The 19,279-nt window shown below is 38.4% G+C and overlaps 1 protein-coding gene across 5 annotated transcripts in view; it reads right to left on the reverse strand.

Moving 5' to 3' along the window:
• Positions 1–516: 516 nt before the first annotated feature.
• LOC141265258 (uncharacterized) overlaps positions 517–19,279 on the reverse strand; it is a 154,697-nt gene continuing 135,934 nt past the window's right edge. For 3 of the 5 annotated variants that reach the window (XM_073678141.1, XM_073678112.1, XM_073678131.1), the window contains 4 exons: positions 18,139–18,297; positions 11,300–11,447; positions 6,657–6,800; positions 517–1,494 (listed from right to left, as the gene is read on the reverse strand). In XM_073678141.1, the coding sequence (XP_073534242.1) occupies positions 1,049–1,494; positions 6,657–6,800; positions 11,300–11,447; positions 18,139–18,297 (897 nt within the window). In that variant the 3' untranslated portion in view covers positions 517–1,048. The remainder of the gene's footprint in view (positions 1,495–6,656; positions 6,801–11,299; positions 11,448–18,138; positions 18,298–19,279) is intronic. The other 2 variants (XM_073678104.1, XM_073678121.1) reach the window with 1 other exon arrangement.

The raw sequence follows: 19,279 nt of genomic DNA on the forward strand, positions 1-19,279 counted from the left end.
TTGCTTAACTGTTCATAATAACAGTAATTTTGACCAGGGGTGCCCAAACTTTTACATACCACTGTAGCGTGAAAAAACTGACTAAAAATGCATGGCATGAGTTTTCATGAAATCACATCCATTTTGCATGAACCATTATGTGCAGCAGAAAAAACTTAACATTTAGGATTTTCCTAACTTAGAAATTTATTGCATATCCCTTATAATATCTGTCCCATCTCTAAGCTCTAGGATTGGCTCTCATGTTCGGAACAGTGGTCCCTCAGCAAAGATCAGGTCAACATCTCCCCCGTAAATTGACCACAGGCCGACACATCTGAACGAAAATATATGTAGAGGAGGACACGGATGTGTGTTGTTCTCTCCATTCTTTGCCACAAGCATATCGAAAATATCAAAATAGGCTTACAAGTAAATATCATGAAATCATTTCATAGCATAAATATGTTTATTAATTATTAAACCATAAATAACAATCACTTTAAAGATTAGGAAACGTAGAAAATTTTCAGCTAAAATATACATATACATTACATAAAAGATTTTATACAAAGATAAAAAAGGTCATTTTTTTTTCTACTCCACAATTAAACACCTGATTTTAATTGATAAACATCAGCTTTTATAGAAAACTTTCAAACCTCAAATATCTGGGGGTTTTTTTTGGTCAGAAACAAACATGGAATACAAAAATATTTTTTTGATTTAGCAATTTTAGACAATGTTGAACACCAAGGAGGCAAACACTAATGGCAGATGTACAAGTGATTTTATCTTCTTCAAGATGGGAAAATAATTTTTTTTATTCATTTTTGCAATAAATCTGGTTTGTGTTAGTTGAACAAAGGAGGCCAAAAAGAAACATTAATAGAATTAATACTAATAGAAAATCTGCTCAAAAATCAATCTGTTCTAACTGGCCAACCATGTGTTACTAGACTGGATCCACATTGCTAAATGGTGTGAGGTCCACTTTTCCCAGGTTGGAAAATATTATATTTCTCATATAAAATGATCTAAGTATTTTCACTTTCTTTAAATGATTTCATTAAACCTGCCAAGAAGGTCGCATCTTAACACTTTTGCTTCTTTGGAGGCTTTTGCTTCTATGACGAACTGTACTTGAGCTTTGAGTTTGTTCAGGTTGGCTCTCCGGTATCTCTTTCTCTTTTATCGGGGAGGTGAGAGAGTTTTTTCTTACAAAGGAAAAAAGTTGGGATGTGATATCTGCAATTTCCCGTCTGTGATCAGCAGAAGTTGGTGTCTTTCCATCCGCACCTTCACCCTCTGATTTTGAAGACTGGTCATTGGAAGAACTTCCCTTGTGCTTTTTTCCCATCTTTAAAGTTTTGATGGTATCTAATGCCTGATTAAATTCTTGTCTCAATTTCTCTATTTCAAAGATGGACCGATCTCGTTCTTCTTTACAGTTTTTAAGTGAACTGTCTAAAGAAATAAAGAATTCTTTGCCAAGCTTAGAGAATGCTTCTTCTCCTTAAGAAAAGAAAAACAAATATAATATAGCATAATTATATCATGAACTAAGATCAAGCAAGGTCTAAAACAAATGAAAGAATTTTTACAGCTACATCTGAAAAAAAGTCTGACTTCTAATGTATTATATTAGGGGTCCCCAACCTGTAGCTCGGGAGCCACATGTGGCTCGCAGTCCCATGGATTGTGGCTCGCGGCTGTCTGCCAGCTTGGTGCATTAGCTCCAGGTCTAGCAAACAGGTATGAGGAGAACATCTCAGAATGGTGAATTTTGTGAATAGCCCTGCACAGAAGAGCAGATCTGGATGACATATACTGGTCTTAGGGGTTTAGAGATAATTTAAGTATGGTACGCTGGAGACAGGATGATACTACATGTCAGAGGAGGTGCTTGAAGCTGGATGCAACAGTGTGGTGGGAGAACTTCATGGGAGAATACTGAATGGGGGGATTGTGGGAACCCCTGGATCATGTTATACTGCTTCGGGGTTATTTCTATGGAAAAGCTTTGGTTATCATTATACCAGTAATGGGGACTTTGGTTGCCACTACTGTGAGGGGGACAAGAGCTGAATGTGGCTCGCGACCCTCTCTCAAAGATGAATGTGGCTCTCAAGGTCAGAAAGGTTGGGGACCACTGCATTATATCAAATAAATCCTACTTCTACACATATCTAGGAGTTGTATAGCAATCTTCAGTCAATCTCCTATTATTGGGTGGGACCTCTCTAAGTCCCAGGTAAGGCTTTCATAATACCAATTCCCACTAGGTGTCCGGGAAATGCAATCTGGGACCTGTCAGAAAGACAATCATTTACAGAGGCTTGCGATATTATTCACCCCCCCTTTGCATTTTTCGTGTTTTGCTACCTCACAACCTGGAATTTCACTTTTTTTTTTGAGAGTTTGCATCAGTTCATGTAAAGAACATGCCTACAGCTGTGAATATTTGGTTTTCTTTTTATTGTGTAGCAAACAAAAAATAGGACAAAATAACTGAAAACTTCAGTGTGCATAACTATTCACCCCCCTAAAGTCAGCACTTTGTAGACCCTCTTTTTGTGGCAATTACAGCGGCAAGTCACTTTGGATAAGTCTCTATGAGCTTTTCACATCTTCCCACTGGGATTTTTGACCATTCCTCAAGGCAAAACTGCTCCAGCTCCTTTAAGTTAGATGGTTTCCTCTGGTGAACAGCAATCTTCAAGTCTGACCACAGATTCTCAATTGGATTAAGGTCTGGGCTTTGACTAGGCCACTCCAAAACATTTACACGTTTCCACTTAAACCACTGTTGCTTTAATAGGATGCTTTGGGTCATTGTATTGTGAAGGTGAACCCCTGTTTCAGTCTCTAATCACTGACAGATTGAAACAGGTTTTGCTCAAGAATATCCCTGTATTTTGCACCATCTGTATTCCCCCTCGACTCGGACCATTTTCCCTGTCCCTGCTGCCGAAAAACATCCCCACAGCATGATGCTGCTACCACCATGTTTTACATAGCATTTACCTTGGTGGCCAAAAAGTTCAATTTCGGTCTCATCTCACCACAGCACCTTCCTCCATACATTTTGGGAGTCTCCCTCATGTCTTGGTCCCTGACTTGTTTGGAGATCTCCTTGGTGTTGCTTGGTTATTGAGGCCTCTTGCTTAATGGTGCTGCAGCCTCTGTGGCCTTTCAGTAAAGGTGTGTATATACTGACAGACCATGTGACACTTAGAGTGCACACAGGTGGACTCCATTTTACTAAGCATGTGATTTATGAAGGTACAAGTGCTTCTCACTAAATTAGAATAACATCAAAAAGTTAATTATTTCAGTTCTTCAATACAAAAAGTGAAACTCATATATTATATAGAGTCATTACAAACAGAGTGATCTATTTCAAGTGTTTATTTCTGTTAATGTTGATGATTATGGCTTGCAGCCAATAAAAACACAACAAAAATTATTAACTCAGTAAAGTAAAAAAACACCTGCAAAGGCTTCCGATGCATTTGTAAAGGTCCCTTAGTCTGTTTCAGTAGGCTCCACAATCATGGGGAAGATTGCTGACTTGACAGATGTAAAGAAGGCAGTCACTGACACACTCCACAAGGAGAGCAAGCCACGAAAGGTCATTGCTAAAGAAGCATGCTGTTCACAGAGTGCTGTATCCAAGCGCATTAATGGAAAGTTGAGAGGAAGGAAAAAGTGTGGTAGAAAAAGGTTCACAAGCAACCGGAATAACCGCAGCCTTGAAAGGATTGTTAAGAAAAGGCCATTCAAAAATTTGGGGGAGATTCACAAGGAGTGGACTGCTGCTGGAGTCATTGCTTCAAGAGCCACCACACACAGACGTATCCAGGACATGGGCTACAAGTGTCGTATTCCTTATGTCAAGCCACTCATGACCAGTAGACAATGCCAGAGGCGTCTTAACTGGGCCAAGGAGAAAAAGACCTGGACTGTTGCTCAGTGGTCCAAGGTGTTGTTTTCAGATGAAAGTAAATTTTGCATTTCTTTTGGAAATCCATGTCCCAGAGTCTGGAGGAAGAGTGGAGAGGCCCACAATCCAAGCTGCTTGAGGTCTAGTGTGAAGTTTCCACAATCAGTGATGGTTTGGGGAGCCATGTCATCTGCTGGTGTAGGTCCACTGTGTTTTATCAAGACCAAAGTCAGCGCAGCCGTCTACCAGGAAATTTTAGAGCACTTCATGCTTCCCTCTGCCGACAAGCTTTTTGGAGATGGAAATTTCATTCTCCAGCAGGACTTGGCACCTGTCCACACTGCCAAAAGTACCAATACCTGGTTTAAAAACAACAGTATCACTGTGTTTGATTGGCCAGCAAACTCACCTGACCTTAACCCCACAGAGAATCTATGGGGTATTGTCAAGAGGAAGATGAGAAACACCAGACCCAACAATGCAAACGAGCTGAAGGCTTCTATCAAAGCAACCTGGGCTTCCATAACACCTCAGCAGTGCCACAGGCTGATAGCCTCCATGCCACGCCGCATTGATGCAGTAATTGATGAGCCCGACCAAGTATTGAGTGCATTTACTGAACATACATTTCAGTAGGCCAACATTTCAGATTTTAAAAACATTTTTCAAGCTGTTGTTATAAAGTATTCTAATTTACTGAGATAGTGATGACTTTTGTTTTCATTGGCTGTAAGCCATAATCATCAACATTAACAGAAATAAACACTTGAAATAGATCACTCTGTTTGTGATGACTCTATATAATATAGGAGTTTCACTTTTTGTATTGAAGAACTGAAATAAATTAACTTTTTGATGATATTCTAATTTAGTGAGAAGCACCTGTAACTGCTTGCACCAGAAATATTTAAGGGTTTCATAGCAAAAGGGGTGAATACATATGCACATGCCAATTTTTAGTTATTTGATTCATAAATTTAATTTATGCCTAGATTTTTCTGACTTGACTTAACTATTTAGTGCTGAAGCATCACACACAAATCGGATTTCAAAAATTTTTAAACACAGGTTGTAATGTAACAAGATAGGAAAAAAGCCAAGGGGGTGAAAACTTTTGCAAGCTACTGTATTTGATTGCAACTAGAAGTTCATAGTGGACCACAGAACTAACAGTATTATCAGCCCTCCTGAGAGTGTCCAATTAGTTTTACAAAGACATGAAAAGGCAGAGTGTGGTATTTTTATTTCTTTTAAAGGGAGTTTGATACCCCCAAAACTTGATTTATGCTATTAATACAGTCCTACAGGGGTCTTAGTCCTTATAAACCTCATATCTGCAGCATCCCTTCCCTCCCATGGTACAGAAAAATGGTTTTATTTCATATGCAAATGAGGGCTCCTCTGTGAGCCCTGGGTTTGCATCTCCACACTGACACTGCAGGAGCAGAATAGTGACGCGCGTGAATACACAGTGTCAGTGCGAGCGCATTCCCACCCCTCTCTTCTATTTGCAGCAACCACTCATTGTTCACAGGATCACACAGTAGCAAGTAACGAAATTATTCAATCCCCATTGCAAATTATTTTTATTAACAGAGTTTACAAACTTTCTGCTGTTTGCAATAAACCAATGAAATAAACAATTTCATAGCTCAACATAATTAATATAATAGGTGGCATGTTGTGTTGAATTTGGAGAAGCCACAGAATCACTGTTCAAACCTAGCACAGGCGCTCGGCGCACCCTTGGTGTGGGCAAACATTTAAGTGCATCTTTCCATCTATCTCTGGCGATATGAAGCCAGAGCTGACAATCAAAGAAGAGAGGCGTGGAGATAGAGGGAAAACAAATAGATGGGAAGGTATACTTAAATGTTTGGCCACGCCAAGGGTTCACAGAGCGCATGTACTTGGTGTTAATAGTTATTCTGTGCTCACAGTGAACGTATCACCAGGTCAAAAGTGGACAGTTTTTGCTGTTATTTTACCCCCGCTGCTCACCAGAATATTCCTTTTTTTGTTTGTTTTTTAAAATCTGCAATACGGGCCTTTTAAGTTTGTGCAAATTTTTATGGTCTTTAAGGGCGAAGTCAGATGGCTGTATAACACGGACGATGATAGCATCACAGTGCACAGACTGGCCGGCAGCTCTCCTCACCCGAGCGTGACAGCTGCACAGGAATACACTCTGTCACACTCGGGTCAGGAGAGCCGCCGGCCAGTCCAAGCATTGCGATTGTCTGTGTTATCCAGCCGTCTGTGTCCTTAACAAGAGGATGTGGCTCAATAGTTAATAGGGCAGAGCAGCCTAAAGACATGCCCACAGAGTAATATGTAAGTCATTACCCCTTAGTAAAGAGCATAATTATTAGCTCTGAAAAGGCCCATATCTCTGGAACCATATGGCGAATTTCTAAAAAACTGATTAATCAGGGGAGGAGCAGGAATTGGCCATTTATGACTGGTGACAGGTCACTTTTAAATTGTTCTTGTTTAATTGAAAATAAACCTAATTTGCAATTGGGATTGGATACTTTTAATTGCATATGTATAAAATGTGGATCTATTAAGACTTATAAGTTGCATTGTTAAAAAAAACTAGTCAAAACCGTTGCGAGTGTTTAATGAACAATCTGAAAATAACATTATTGATATTGTAACTCTTTATAAGTGCTTTGTTGCAGGAGATACATAGAAAATGAAGCACAAATATTAATAAAAAAAACGCTACCTTCATGCTGTTGAGTTGCTGACGGAGTCAATGTGTCCACAGCATCTTGAATCTGTTCTGCATTGTTCTTAAAAATTGTTAGGAAATTTCTTAAAGAAGTTTCAGAAGCTTCAGCTTTAAGGTCAGCATAGGAGGAAAGCACCTCTAAAGTACAGAAAAGAGAATAAAGGGTAGCCTTCATTTTAATCTTTTTTTTCTAAAAATCAATAGTACACATTAAAATAAGAAACGTTGAAATCCATCTTATTAGAGAAATTGCAATGTGTGAACATACCCCAAGTGTATGTGCACACAGTAAGTGTTTGCAGCAGAAATGTCTGCACCATTCTGCATCTCTTCGCAAGAAAAATGCTGCGCAAAATCGGTGAGGGTTTGCTGCATGCATTTTTGGTGCAGATTTTCCCCCACTCATTAGTATGGGTGAAATCGGCAGCAAAAATGCTGAAAGAATTTACATGCTGCAGATTTAAATCTGCTGCAAATCTGCCAGGAAAAATTTGCAACGTGGTCATGACACTTCAGGAATCTCATTCTCTTTGCTGGCACCAGGAAATCCTTCAGGTTTTGTGACAAATCTGGGAAGAAAAAACATGACAAAAACATGACAAATCCGCAACGTGTGCAAAGGCCCTAAGAGTCTTTACACTAAAAGGACTCCTTCACACACTATTTTCTTGTCTCAATCCTAAAACACATGTCAAAAACATCACGTGGTTCAAGTATTTTTTACGTCTTCAACGCTGTACTGACATGGGTAATATACCTTGTGATGTGTGTGTCTTTCCATATGTTTTTTCTAATGTATTGTTACCGGACATGGAACAATGTTGGTGGGATTACAATTGCACAAAGTCTCCTTTTAATAGTTTTTGAAGAGATGTGTCTGCTGCTAGAACTTTGTGTGGCATTGACCTGGTCTCTAATCTGAGCTGCTGTTAACCTGCGATTTCTGAGGCTGGTGACTCGGATAAACTTATCCTCAGAAGCAGAGGTGACTCTTGGTCTTCCTTTCCTGGGGTGGTCCTCATGTGAGCCAGTTTCTTTGTAGCGCTTGATGGTTTTTGCAACTGCACTTGGGGACACTTTCAAAGTTTTCCCAATTTTTCGCACTGACTGACCTTAATTTCTTAAAGTAATGATGGCCACTCGTTTTTCTTTACTTAGCTGCTTTTTTCATGCCATAATACAAATTCTAACAGTCTATTCAGTAGGACTATCAGCTGTGTATCCACCAGACTTCTGCACAACACAACTGATGGTCCCAACCCCATTTATAAGGCAAGAAATCCCACTTATTAAACCTAACAGGGCACACCTGTGAAGTGAAAACCATTTCCGGTGACTACCTCTTGAAGCTCATCAAGAGAATGCCAAGAGTGTGCAAAGCAGTCATCAAAGCAAAAGGTGGCTACTTTGAAGAACCTAGAATATAAGACATATTTTCAGCTGTTTCACACTTTTTTGTTAAGTATATAATTCCACATGTGTTAATTCATAGTTTTGATGCCTTCAGTGTGAATGTACAATTTTCATAGTCATGAGAATACAGAAAAATCTTTAAATGAGAAGGTGTGTCCAAACTTTTGGTCTGTACTGTATGTATGTGTATATATATATATATATATATATATATATATATATATATATATACATACATACAGTGCTGTGCAAATTAATTGGGACAAAGCCAAAAAAAAACATTTTTGAATATTTAATAATAAAATGTTATAATGCACTGTTACATACTAATTTTAGTAAGAAATATGTCCTCCTTTGGCAGATATGAGATTTTGGCATTGATTCTACCAAGTTTTTGCATAAATTCTTCAATTCTTCATCATGGAACCACACTTGTATGGCACTGTTTTTCATGCGTTCTTTGGTTGTACAGTCCATTTTTCCAAGACATCTCTTCACAATGCTCCACAAATTTTCTATAGGATTTAAGTCTGATGAATTGCCAGGCCAGTCCAGCACTTTTACTTTATTTTCTTCCAGGAATTTCTTCACACAATTGGAATTGTGGCATGGAGAAAAAGTACACTAAACCACTCCTCACAGAAACAAGCTCTCAACTGAAGCGGAGGGGGCAGCTAGCTGTTATTTTCTGACTAAAACCAGTCAAACCACATTTTGGTTGTACACTTACACTTGTTCAAAGCAGTTAAAACTGGTTTGAATCACTGACTGGTAACCAACTTACGATTTTACTTAAAAAATGCTTTGTCCCAATTAATTCAGACAGCACTATATATATATATATATATATATATATATATATATATATATATATATATATATATATATACACATACACACATACATATACACTACTGGTCAAAAGTTTGGGGTCACCCAGACAATTTTGTGTTTTCCATGAAAACTCATACTTTTATTTATGAAATGAGTTGCAAAATAATTAGAAAATATTGTCCAGACATTGACGAGGTTAGAAATAATGATGTTTATTTGAAAGAATAATTTTCTCCTTCAAACTTTGCTTTTGTCAAAGAATGCTCCCTTAGCAGCAATTCCAGCATTGCAGACCTTTGGCATTCTAGCTGTTAATTTGCTGAGGTAATCTTGAGAAATTTCCCCCCATGCTTCCTGAAGTCCCTCCCACAAGTTGGATTGGTTTGATGGGCACTTTTTGCATAACATACCGTCAAGCTGCTCCCACAACAGCTCAATGGGGTTGAGATCTGGTGACTGCACTGGCCACTCCATTACAGATCGAATACCAGCTGCCTGCTTCTTTCCTAAATAGTTCATGCATAATTTGGAGGTGTGCTTTGGGTCATTGTCCTGTTGTAGGATGAAATTGGCTCCAATCAAGCTCTGTCCACAGGGTATGGCATGGCGTTGCAAAATGGAGTGATAGCCTTCTTTATTCAAAATTCCATTTACCTTGTACAAATCTCCCACTTTACCAGCACCAAAGTAACCCCAGACCATCACATTACCTCCACCATGCTTGACAGATGGCATCAGGCACTCTTCCAGCATCTTTTCAGCTGTTCTGCGTCTCACAAATGTTCTTCTGTGTGATCCAAACACCTCAAACTTTGATTCGTCTGTCCATAAATCTTTTTTTCCAATCTTTTTCTGTCCAATGTCTGTGTTCTTTTGCCCATATTATTTTTTTCCTTTTATTAGCCAGTCTCAGATATGGCTTTTTCTTTGCCACTTTGACCTGAAGGCCAGCATCCCGGAGTCGCCTCTTCACTGTAGACGTTGACTTGCGTTTTGCGTGTACTATTTAATGAAGCTGCCAGTTGAGGAGCTGTGAGGAGTCGATTTCTCAAACTAGAGACTCTAATGTACTTGTCTTATTGCTCAGTTGTGCAGCGGGGTCTCCCACTTCTCTTTCTACTCTGGTTAGAGCCTGTTTGTGCTCTCCTCTGAAGGGAGTAGTACACACCGTTGTAGGAAATCTTCAGTTTCTTGGCAATTTCTCGCATGGAATAGCCTTCATTTCTAAGAACAAGAATAGACTGTTGAGTTTCGCATGAAAGTTCTCTTTTTCTGGCCATTTTGAGAGTCTCATAGAACAAGCAAATGTAATGCTCCAGATTCTCAACTAGCTCAAAGGAAGGTCAATTTTATAGCTTCTCAAATCAGCCAAACCGTTTTCAGCCGGGCTAACATACTTGTGTAAGGGTTTTCTAAACATCCATTAGCCTTCTTACACAGTTAACAAACACAATGTACCATTAAAACACTGGAGTGGTGGTTGCTGGAAATGGGCCTCTATACACCTATGTAGTTATTGCAATAAAAACAAGACGTTTGCAGCTAGAATAGTCATTTACCACGTTAACAATGTATAGAGTGTATTTCTGATTCATTTCATGTTAGCTTCATTGAAAAAAAATGTGCTTTTCTTTCAAAAATAATGACATTTTTAAATGACCCCAAACTTTTGAACGGTAGTGAATATATATATTTATATATGAAAAAAATAGTAGAAACAGCACTCCAAAAATAGATGATTTATTAGCTCAGGAAGAGCTGTGGCAACGTTTCGGCTGAATACAGCCTTTTTCTGTTTTTTTTCATATGTAAGAAGGTTTGGTATTTACCTGGAGGACGGGCACCAACTCATTTACAAGTTGTTTGCTTGTGTTGCTCTTTTTCTTTTTTTTTCATATATATATATATATATATATATATATATATATATATATAAATATATATATATAAAATTTCCACCATGTTTAGAGCTTCCAGGACAACAGAATAAAAAAAAACCTGCTATTGAAGCATATACTGGCTATGTGTGCCTCGTAATTCCCGATTCACATTTTTGACATTTTAAATTATGCTGAAGTTTTGTGGCAGAAACAATAGACACATTGTTAGAATTTCTGAATGGTTCAGATGCCGAATTACAGGAAATTGCTTTATCAGGTAAAAAAAAAAAAATCTAGAATGCACAAAGTTAAAGCTTTAAAGAAAAACATCTAAAAATGTCAAAGTTGCATGTCTTAAAGTATTAACAAAACATTCACTGTCCATTTCACTTGCCTACTAAGAGCACGTTGTCCAAGTTCTTTCTAAAGGGTAAAAACTAATAACAGTGACCAAGTTATCCTGAAAAGTGTCGGCTGGATGTGCAAATGCTATTTCTATGTCTCACTAACCTTTCAGTGGAGAACAAACAACCGACACAACATTTTCTTGAAAATTATGATAGGCTTGTTTTATCCCTTGGAAAAGAGCTTGTGTGTACTGAACTTGTAGGTTGTAAATACCCCGGTGGAAATCAAGTTCAGCTTCCAGGGCATGGATCTAGAAAACAAAGGTCACAACAGACAGAATGACAAGACTTCCGATCGTTAGCACAATACGGACAGCACAGCACAAGTTTCTGAGGTGATAAATAAAGTAATACATTTATTATCAATAAATATATACTCATTAAAGCGGTTGTCTAGATACAAGATATGCATGACTTATCCTTAAAATAGGCCATGAATATCTGATCGGTCAGGGTCCGACACCTGACAACCCCACAGGTCAGCAGAAATTAGCTCCGAGGGTGGATGTAAACACTCTGAATGGTGCTGTGCAGTGCAGACCAGCTTTGCTCTATGTGTAGCCGCCGCTGCCGGGTACTGCAGAAAATCTCCTATTCTCCTGAATAACAGCTGATCTGCAGTACCCAGCAGCAGGTGCAAAGTTCACCTCTGTTCAATGTATCTAAATCCATTCGCCAATGTAACTAATAACAGCTGATCAATGGGGTTTCTAGGTGTCAACCACCCATTGATCTAATATTGAGGACTTATAATCATAAATTTAGAGAAGAAATTAGTGTCATCCAAAAGCCTGCATTCATAGCCCTCTGTACAATCAGAGGACAGTTTATTGGGACCATCAGAACATCGACACAATGAGATTATTACATTGATTTTGCAGACAAAAGATTACTGGATGCTATAGAAAGTTGAATGTGAAAGCATCAGTGAATACCACAATGTTTAGTACAAGACTCAATGAGTAAATGGGATGGTTGTGGGTAAAGCTCTGGTGCAAGTAGAAGAAAAATGAGAGAACATTTCCTGGGAACTATACAAATGGAGAAATCCCTTACAGAACTAAAGATAGTCTCTTTCATTCTGTGAGTGCGCTAATTTGCATTCTTGTCTCCCATGTGCACTGTCTGTAAGACTCCATACTTGGGTGGTCTCTTTAAGAACCACCTAGTTCCAGAGAAGCAGGTGTTACAAGATTTTTGAAGGTGGAGCAATAAGGCAACAAATAAAATGAACACAATATGGCCAATTTAATTGACAGTGGCTTATACTTTTTGATTAATTGGTTCAGTTTTAGATAAACTAGTTTAAATTTACAACACTTATTAGTTGGTTTATTCTGGTATAATGTGCCCCATCCTGGTATATACTAGTATAATGTTCCCCATCCTGGTATATTCTGGTATAATGTCCCCCATTCTGGTATAATGTCCCCCATTCTGGTATAATGCCGCCTATGCTGGTATAATGCATACCATCCTGGTATAATGCCCCCCATGCTAGTCCCCTCCCCTGCCTCTGGCCAGCAACGAGTATTGCAGCGTAGGGAACGGCAGGTCTCTACACCACAATACATTTCACCTGAATCTGCAGGATGCACATCCAGGTGAAATTAGAGATTCAGTGGGTCCTCCTCCCCATGAGCCTGGTCGCACCGTGATCGTTACACTCCTGCTCTGTTCCAAAACTTAGCAACACAATGTGGGCTCAATACTGACACACTGTTGTGTATCTCAAACCAAGTGCCTTTCCAGGTGAGCCATGTCTCTTTTCAAATGAGATGGTAACATTGTTTAAAACAAATAATAAATGTTTAAATAAATGGGAACAAATAAAAGCAGAAATGTACTAGAATAAGCATTATAAGTCTCCCCCAATGATTTACTGTATATACCGTAGTGTTCAAAATAATAGCAGTGTGTTCAAAACATGAGTTAAGAACAAAATATTTATACTAGATTTTATTGCCATGCACTGGGAACATTGCACACTGTTTTCTAATTGAAAACATGAAATGTATACAAATTTTTAACCAGCTGCTCTAAAAAATAGCAGTATCTGCATTTGTCTTTACAAACTCACAATATGTACTTTCTTTGAGGATTTAGCATTCTTGTGAATCACTAACCCAATATTTAGTTGTATACCCAGAGTTTTTTAGAACTGCTTCACATCTATGTTGCATAGAGTCAACCAATTTCTGGCACCTGTCAACTGTTATTCTAGCCCAGGATGCTTTGACTACATCCCACAATTTTTTGGCACTTGTTGGCTTGGCCTCAGAAACCGCATTTTTGATGCCATCCCACAAGTGTTCTGATTAAGGTCTGGGGATTAGGCAGGCCACTTCATAACCTCAATTTTGTTGGACTGGAACCAAGATTTTGCTCGTTTACTGGTGTTTTTAGGGTCGTTGTCTTGTTGAAACACCCATTTCAAGGGCCTTTCCTCTTCAGCGTAAGGCAACATGACATCTTCAAATATTTTAATTTATGCAAACTGGTCCATGATCCCTGGTATGCGGTAAATAGTAAGAGAAATAGAAACATACTAAGAGAAACATGCCCATATCATGATGCTTGCACCACCATGCTTCACTATCTTCAAAGTGTACTGTGGCTTGAATGCAGAGTTTAGGGGTCGTCTGATGAACTGTCTGCAGCCCTTGGACCCCAAAAGAACAATTTTACTTTCACAAAATGTTTCTCCATTTCTCTTTAGGCCAGCTGATGTGTTCTCTGGCAAATTGCATCCGCTTCATTACATGTCTTTTTTTTTTTTTTTTTTTTTTTTTTAATAGTGGGACTTTGCAGCGACTTCTTGCTAAGAGATTAGCTTCACACAGGCGTCTTCTAACTGTCACAGTACTCATAGGTAACTTGAGACTGTCCTTGATCATCCTGGAGCTAGCTGATCATTGGCTGAGCCTTTGCCATTCTGGCTATTCTTCGATCCATTTGAATGGTAGTCTTTCATTTTCTTCCACGTCTCTCTGATTTTGCTTTCCATTTTAAAGCATTGGAGATTATTTTAGCTGAACAGCCTATCGTCTGTACTTCTTTATAAGTTTTACCCTATCCAATCAACTTTTTAATCAAAGTACGCTGTTCTTCTGAACAATGTCTCGAACGACCCATATTTCTCAGGCTTTCAAGGAGAAATGCATGTATAACATGTGCTGGCTTCACCCTTAAATAAGGGCCACCTGATTCACACCTGTTTCTTCACAGAATGATTGACCTCACTAATTGAACTCCACACTGCTATTATTTTGAACACACCCCCTTTCAATAAATTATTCAAATACACAGACTCAAAAACATGCAGATCATGAATGCGGAGTCTGTTGGTTTTCTTAGAATCTAGTGCACCAACTGGTAAATTGTTTGACATGTGGTAATATAAATTATATCAAAGACAGTGATTAATCTAGTTAGTCATATTGGACTGCTATTATTTTGAACACTACTGTAGGTAAATAGACGATAAACTATCACACAATTGTTAATCCGAATTAAGGATGATTCATGATCAGTCCTTAACTGTACATCACAATACTGGGAATTACAATGTATGGGGAAAGGAATAAGAATGCTTGTAAATTAATTCAATAAAAATAATCAATTTATTTATATAGCGCCGCCATATTCCGCAGCGCTTTACATTTCAGACAATTTACAGACATTAATCGGCACTGTCCCCATTGGGCCTCACAATCTAGATTCCCTCTCAGTATGTCTTTGGAATGTGGGAGAAAACCGGAGAACATGGAGGAAACCCACGCAAACACGGGGAGAACATACAAACTCCTTGCAGATGTTGTCCTTGGTGGGATTTGAACCCACAACCCCAGCGCTGCAAGGCTGCAGTGCTAACCACTGACCCACCTGAGCCACCATGATGATGCTCATAATAAAGTACACATGGCTAAGTCAGAATAAAGCATAGACAGATGCAACTTCTTTTGACAATTAAAACTGATGGCCACATATTTCAGAAACTTGGAGAAGCCATGTGATCGGCTGATCGCGAAGCTGACATCAATCCTTAAAAGGACTCCATCCCTACCATTTAAAGGTGATGTCACGTACAAGCACTCAACCTGGTACGCTTTGGTTGCCTCCTGCCACCTTCTTTGAAGACGCAAATATTCTGGTTTTCCTGTAGCCAAGATGGCCACCACTGTGACATGAGAAGTATTAGTCTGAACAATGCCTTCCTTGCCTATACTATGATGTGGTTGTGTAGTTCAGACTTACCATTGCTCCTTAAGACATTGAAGTGGCCATCTTAAATGTAGGAGGAACAGAACATTGGTCTCAGTGGAGGAGGCAGTAGGAAGCAAACAGAGAACCAGGCGGGGAAAATATACATGACAAAAGTATAGTCCGTCTACAGTACCAGGGTGGAGGGTCGCTTTAAAGTTAAGGTGTGAAGATGATGCAGGATATGAAACAGCAGAGTGATAACATTTTTATGACATGTCTTGGTAGCTAAAATCTAATTGAAAACCTACGTAAGACTAATGTCTGCAAAAATAATCTATAAAGTACAGACAAGGCTCACTATCAAAAGAAGACATAGGATCAATAAGTCTAAGTCTATGATCAAAAGCTTTTTGTGTGACATTAATCAAAAAGGAAAGCTATACACACGTAACAGATTTTTGTTGATAAACAGTGCTAAATAGTTAAAGGATAAAATTATTTTAAAACCTAAAACTATGTTAGGGTGATGGAAAATATGGGTCTAATTTTTCAAACAAAGGATTTTTGAGCCACGGCAGTATGACAGTATTTATTTTCAAAAAGGTTCATAAGCACAGCTGGGTCCTGCTACCCCGCTGTCAGCAAAAAATAGATGTGGAATGATTCCACCGCACCCTATGCATTCTCGCCTCTAAAACAAACGCCTGCAGAGTGGAGGAAAAAATACATTTTTTTCCACATATAATATCTGTCACATTCTCATCTTAGTGACAGTGCGTGCAATAAGGTCTGCAATTCAAATGTTTACCAGGCTACCTGACAAATAGCAATGTCTGGGTATGGCAGATTATAGGGAAGAAATATCACTGCAAAATGTGAACACCAAAGAGAAATGGAGCAAGAGAATGGAGGTGTAAAATAAAATGGATATTTCTGTGTGGTTTTTGGAAAGGGATGATTTTTCTAAGTGTAAAAGAGCAATTTTAACGGAACAGAGGAAATTCAGCAATAAAATGATACGGAGAAGCTGCCAAAATTCTACTTTAACAAGAAATATTCAGAAGCTGCAGATACTGTAAATTAAGTCTGGATAAATACATTGAGTCTACACCTCGCTCTAATGCCTTGTACAAGATCCATTAATTACGTTCAGCTCATTGTAAACAGACTTCGTTCATTACTCGGCTACGTCTGAAGTATCTTCACCCCTTAATAATGGCCAGGCCATTCTCAATTTGTCACTTCTGTTCATTTATTCCAACCTTCGCAGCGCCGTAACTTTTTTTTTCTTTTTATTTCTGTTGTCTTGTGAGGGCTTGTTTTTTTTTTAAAGTTATCTTTTTTATTGCCACTACTTAACTTAACATTGGCTTCAATAACAATGGAAAGTGGGAAATATATTCTATGTGAGGTGGAATAGAAAAAACAAATAAATCAGCATTTAGCTTCTTTTACAATGTGCACAACTTCATTTTGTGAGTCAATACAATAACAGGAACAATAACTATTTTTTTCTTAAAGAAAAAGAAAATAATATCTAAGGCTTTGTTCAAAGGCAGCGGGTTTTTTTCCAGCATTTTTTAATGCAAATTAAAAGCTGTGTTTTACAGAACCAGCAAAAGTACGGTAATGAGAACTGCAGCGTTTTTGAAATCTGCAGCATGTCAACTCTTTCAGCAGTTTTTGCAGCAGTTTTTCACCCATAGAAAGCAATGAGAGTGCAAAAACAGCAACTAATGTTTTGTGCGACGTCTTTTAAGTGTTTTTGGTTGAATAGAACTAACTTTATTAAATAGGTACCGTAGACAAAGCAAACATATAATTAGCAGACCCCCCCCCCCCCCCAAAAAAAAACTGCAAAAAGAAATACGACAAAAATAGCATGAAAATGTTGCAAAAACGCTGAAAAATGGGCATTTGGAAGGTGGTGTTTTTTACCTTCAAGAGAGCAGAAAAAAAACGCATTAAAACGGTGCATGTGAACATAGTTAAAGACTCATATGTTCTCTATTTTAGCAACTTTCTTTTTATTTTTTAGTGTTCACAGTGCAGAATAAATGTGTGATTTTGTAAAAGTATTATTTTTTTATTTTCGGAATAGGAAAAAGGGGGTGATTTAAATGTTTTTATTTTATTTTCATATGCTTACAATTTGTTCCCCCTATGGTACTTGAGCCTGTGACCACCTGATTGCTGGTACAATCAATGCACTGCAATACTTCCACATTCTTGTATATTGACCTTTGAGTGTATTACTAATCCCTGGGGTACACCTGTGAGCCTTTATTAGGTCTCCGGCCACCATGATAATCCATTGTTACCCAACAATTGCATCGATGAAGGATACAAAATTACTACAGGTTCTGGCAGGTATTAATAAGCAGCCCTATATTAGAAACCTTGCAGTGTGATAAAAGAAAGGACTGAGAGATAATCGAAGTCTAAGAATAGTGTCTTCAAGGAGGGGGCATTTTAGCTATGGAAAGTGTTAAATGAATTTGGCAGCCCCCTTCGAAAGTGCTTCACTGGTCTTGGTTTTCCAGAATCCATGCAATAAAACCTAATCAAGCAGCTGTTTCCTGGGAGGATCCTGACTCCGTGAAAGCTCGGTAGGCTTCAGAGCAGCTGTTTATAATAATGGTTTTACTTCACACATAACAGAAAGCAGATCAATTGCAAAGCACTATACAATGAATAGATGATTGAATCATGGTGCTAAAGTAACCTTCAAGATACCTGTTGCACTGCCATTAGTCTGGAATAATTGGCGGCTTTCACTAATGCTTCAGCGGCTCTCTTTGCCCGTTGCTGAGGAGCGCCTTTGGGAAATGCTGGCAACACTGCAAGAACATTCTCCACAGTAAATTCCTGGCTCACAGAACACTCAATTTTTGCCTGTAATACAAACATAATAAAGTCAACTGGTGGAAACCAAGAAAGCATCTTCTTCTATAAAACGCAGGTGGAAACAAGCTGAATAAACAGATAATATATGGAGAATTATAAAGTCATAAACATGAATGGAAATCAAAGCAGTGACAATTTCGTTAGCTAAATGTTTATAGCTCGCCTTACGTGCCCCCGTGTTTTACCGCCATTTATAACTAAACATCGCAATGACGAGAGAGCAACCCGGACACTTACATCAATATGTGTGTGGTTTCTATAAAAATATTCTCTTACATTTTCTATTACGAGCTGTCTAAATATATTTATACAGAAGGGATCATCACTGGCCAATGTGGAATTACACAATGATTAGTCACTCACAGGCCACCATAGCAGTCGTGGGGAGAGCTGTATGTGCTACAAGCACAATCCACTATTCTATCAACACACTATTCAATTAAAATTGTTTTCGTTATATTTTGTATGATAGTTTGTAATGTGGAAAATGTAAAAAAAAATCCAATAATGTGAACATACAGCTCTGGCAAAAATTAAGAGACCACTGCATAGTTTTCTAAAAATCCCCATCTCTACATGTCTGACAGCCATTCCATTCCAGTGTCAGTTGAATTCCAACCAAAGTCCACCTCATTCTACTTAATGTGCTTCTGATTAGGTGATCACCTGAACCAAATCTTATGTAACGAGGGAAAGTATAAAAAACATTGCTGTGGTCTTCACAATCCTCTTGCAATAGGACAAGCTGGATGGCAAAAACAAGTGCTAGGAAAAGCCCAAAAGTAATTTGAATGAAAAAATAACTTTTAACCATGTAAAAAGGAGTTGAAAAGAAAAGTCTTGAGTGAGGAAAAGAAGGGCTCAATTCTGGCTTTACTAGCAGAGGGATACAGTGAGCGTCATGTTGCCTCCATCCTTAAAATTTCAAAAGACAGCAGTCCATTACAACATGGTCAAGCAGCAGACATTG

The sequence above is a fragment of the Phyllobates terribilis genome, unplaced genomic scaffold (genome assembly GCF_046119375.1).
Source record: "Phyllobates terribilis strain yellow unplaced genomic scaffold, ASM4611937v1 Scaffold_1__5_contigs__length_1240528914, whole genome shotgun sequence".
NCBI classification, from domain to species: domain Eukaryota; kingdom Metazoa; phylum Chordata; class Amphibia; order Anura; family Dendrobatidae; genus Phyllobates; species Phyllobates terribilis.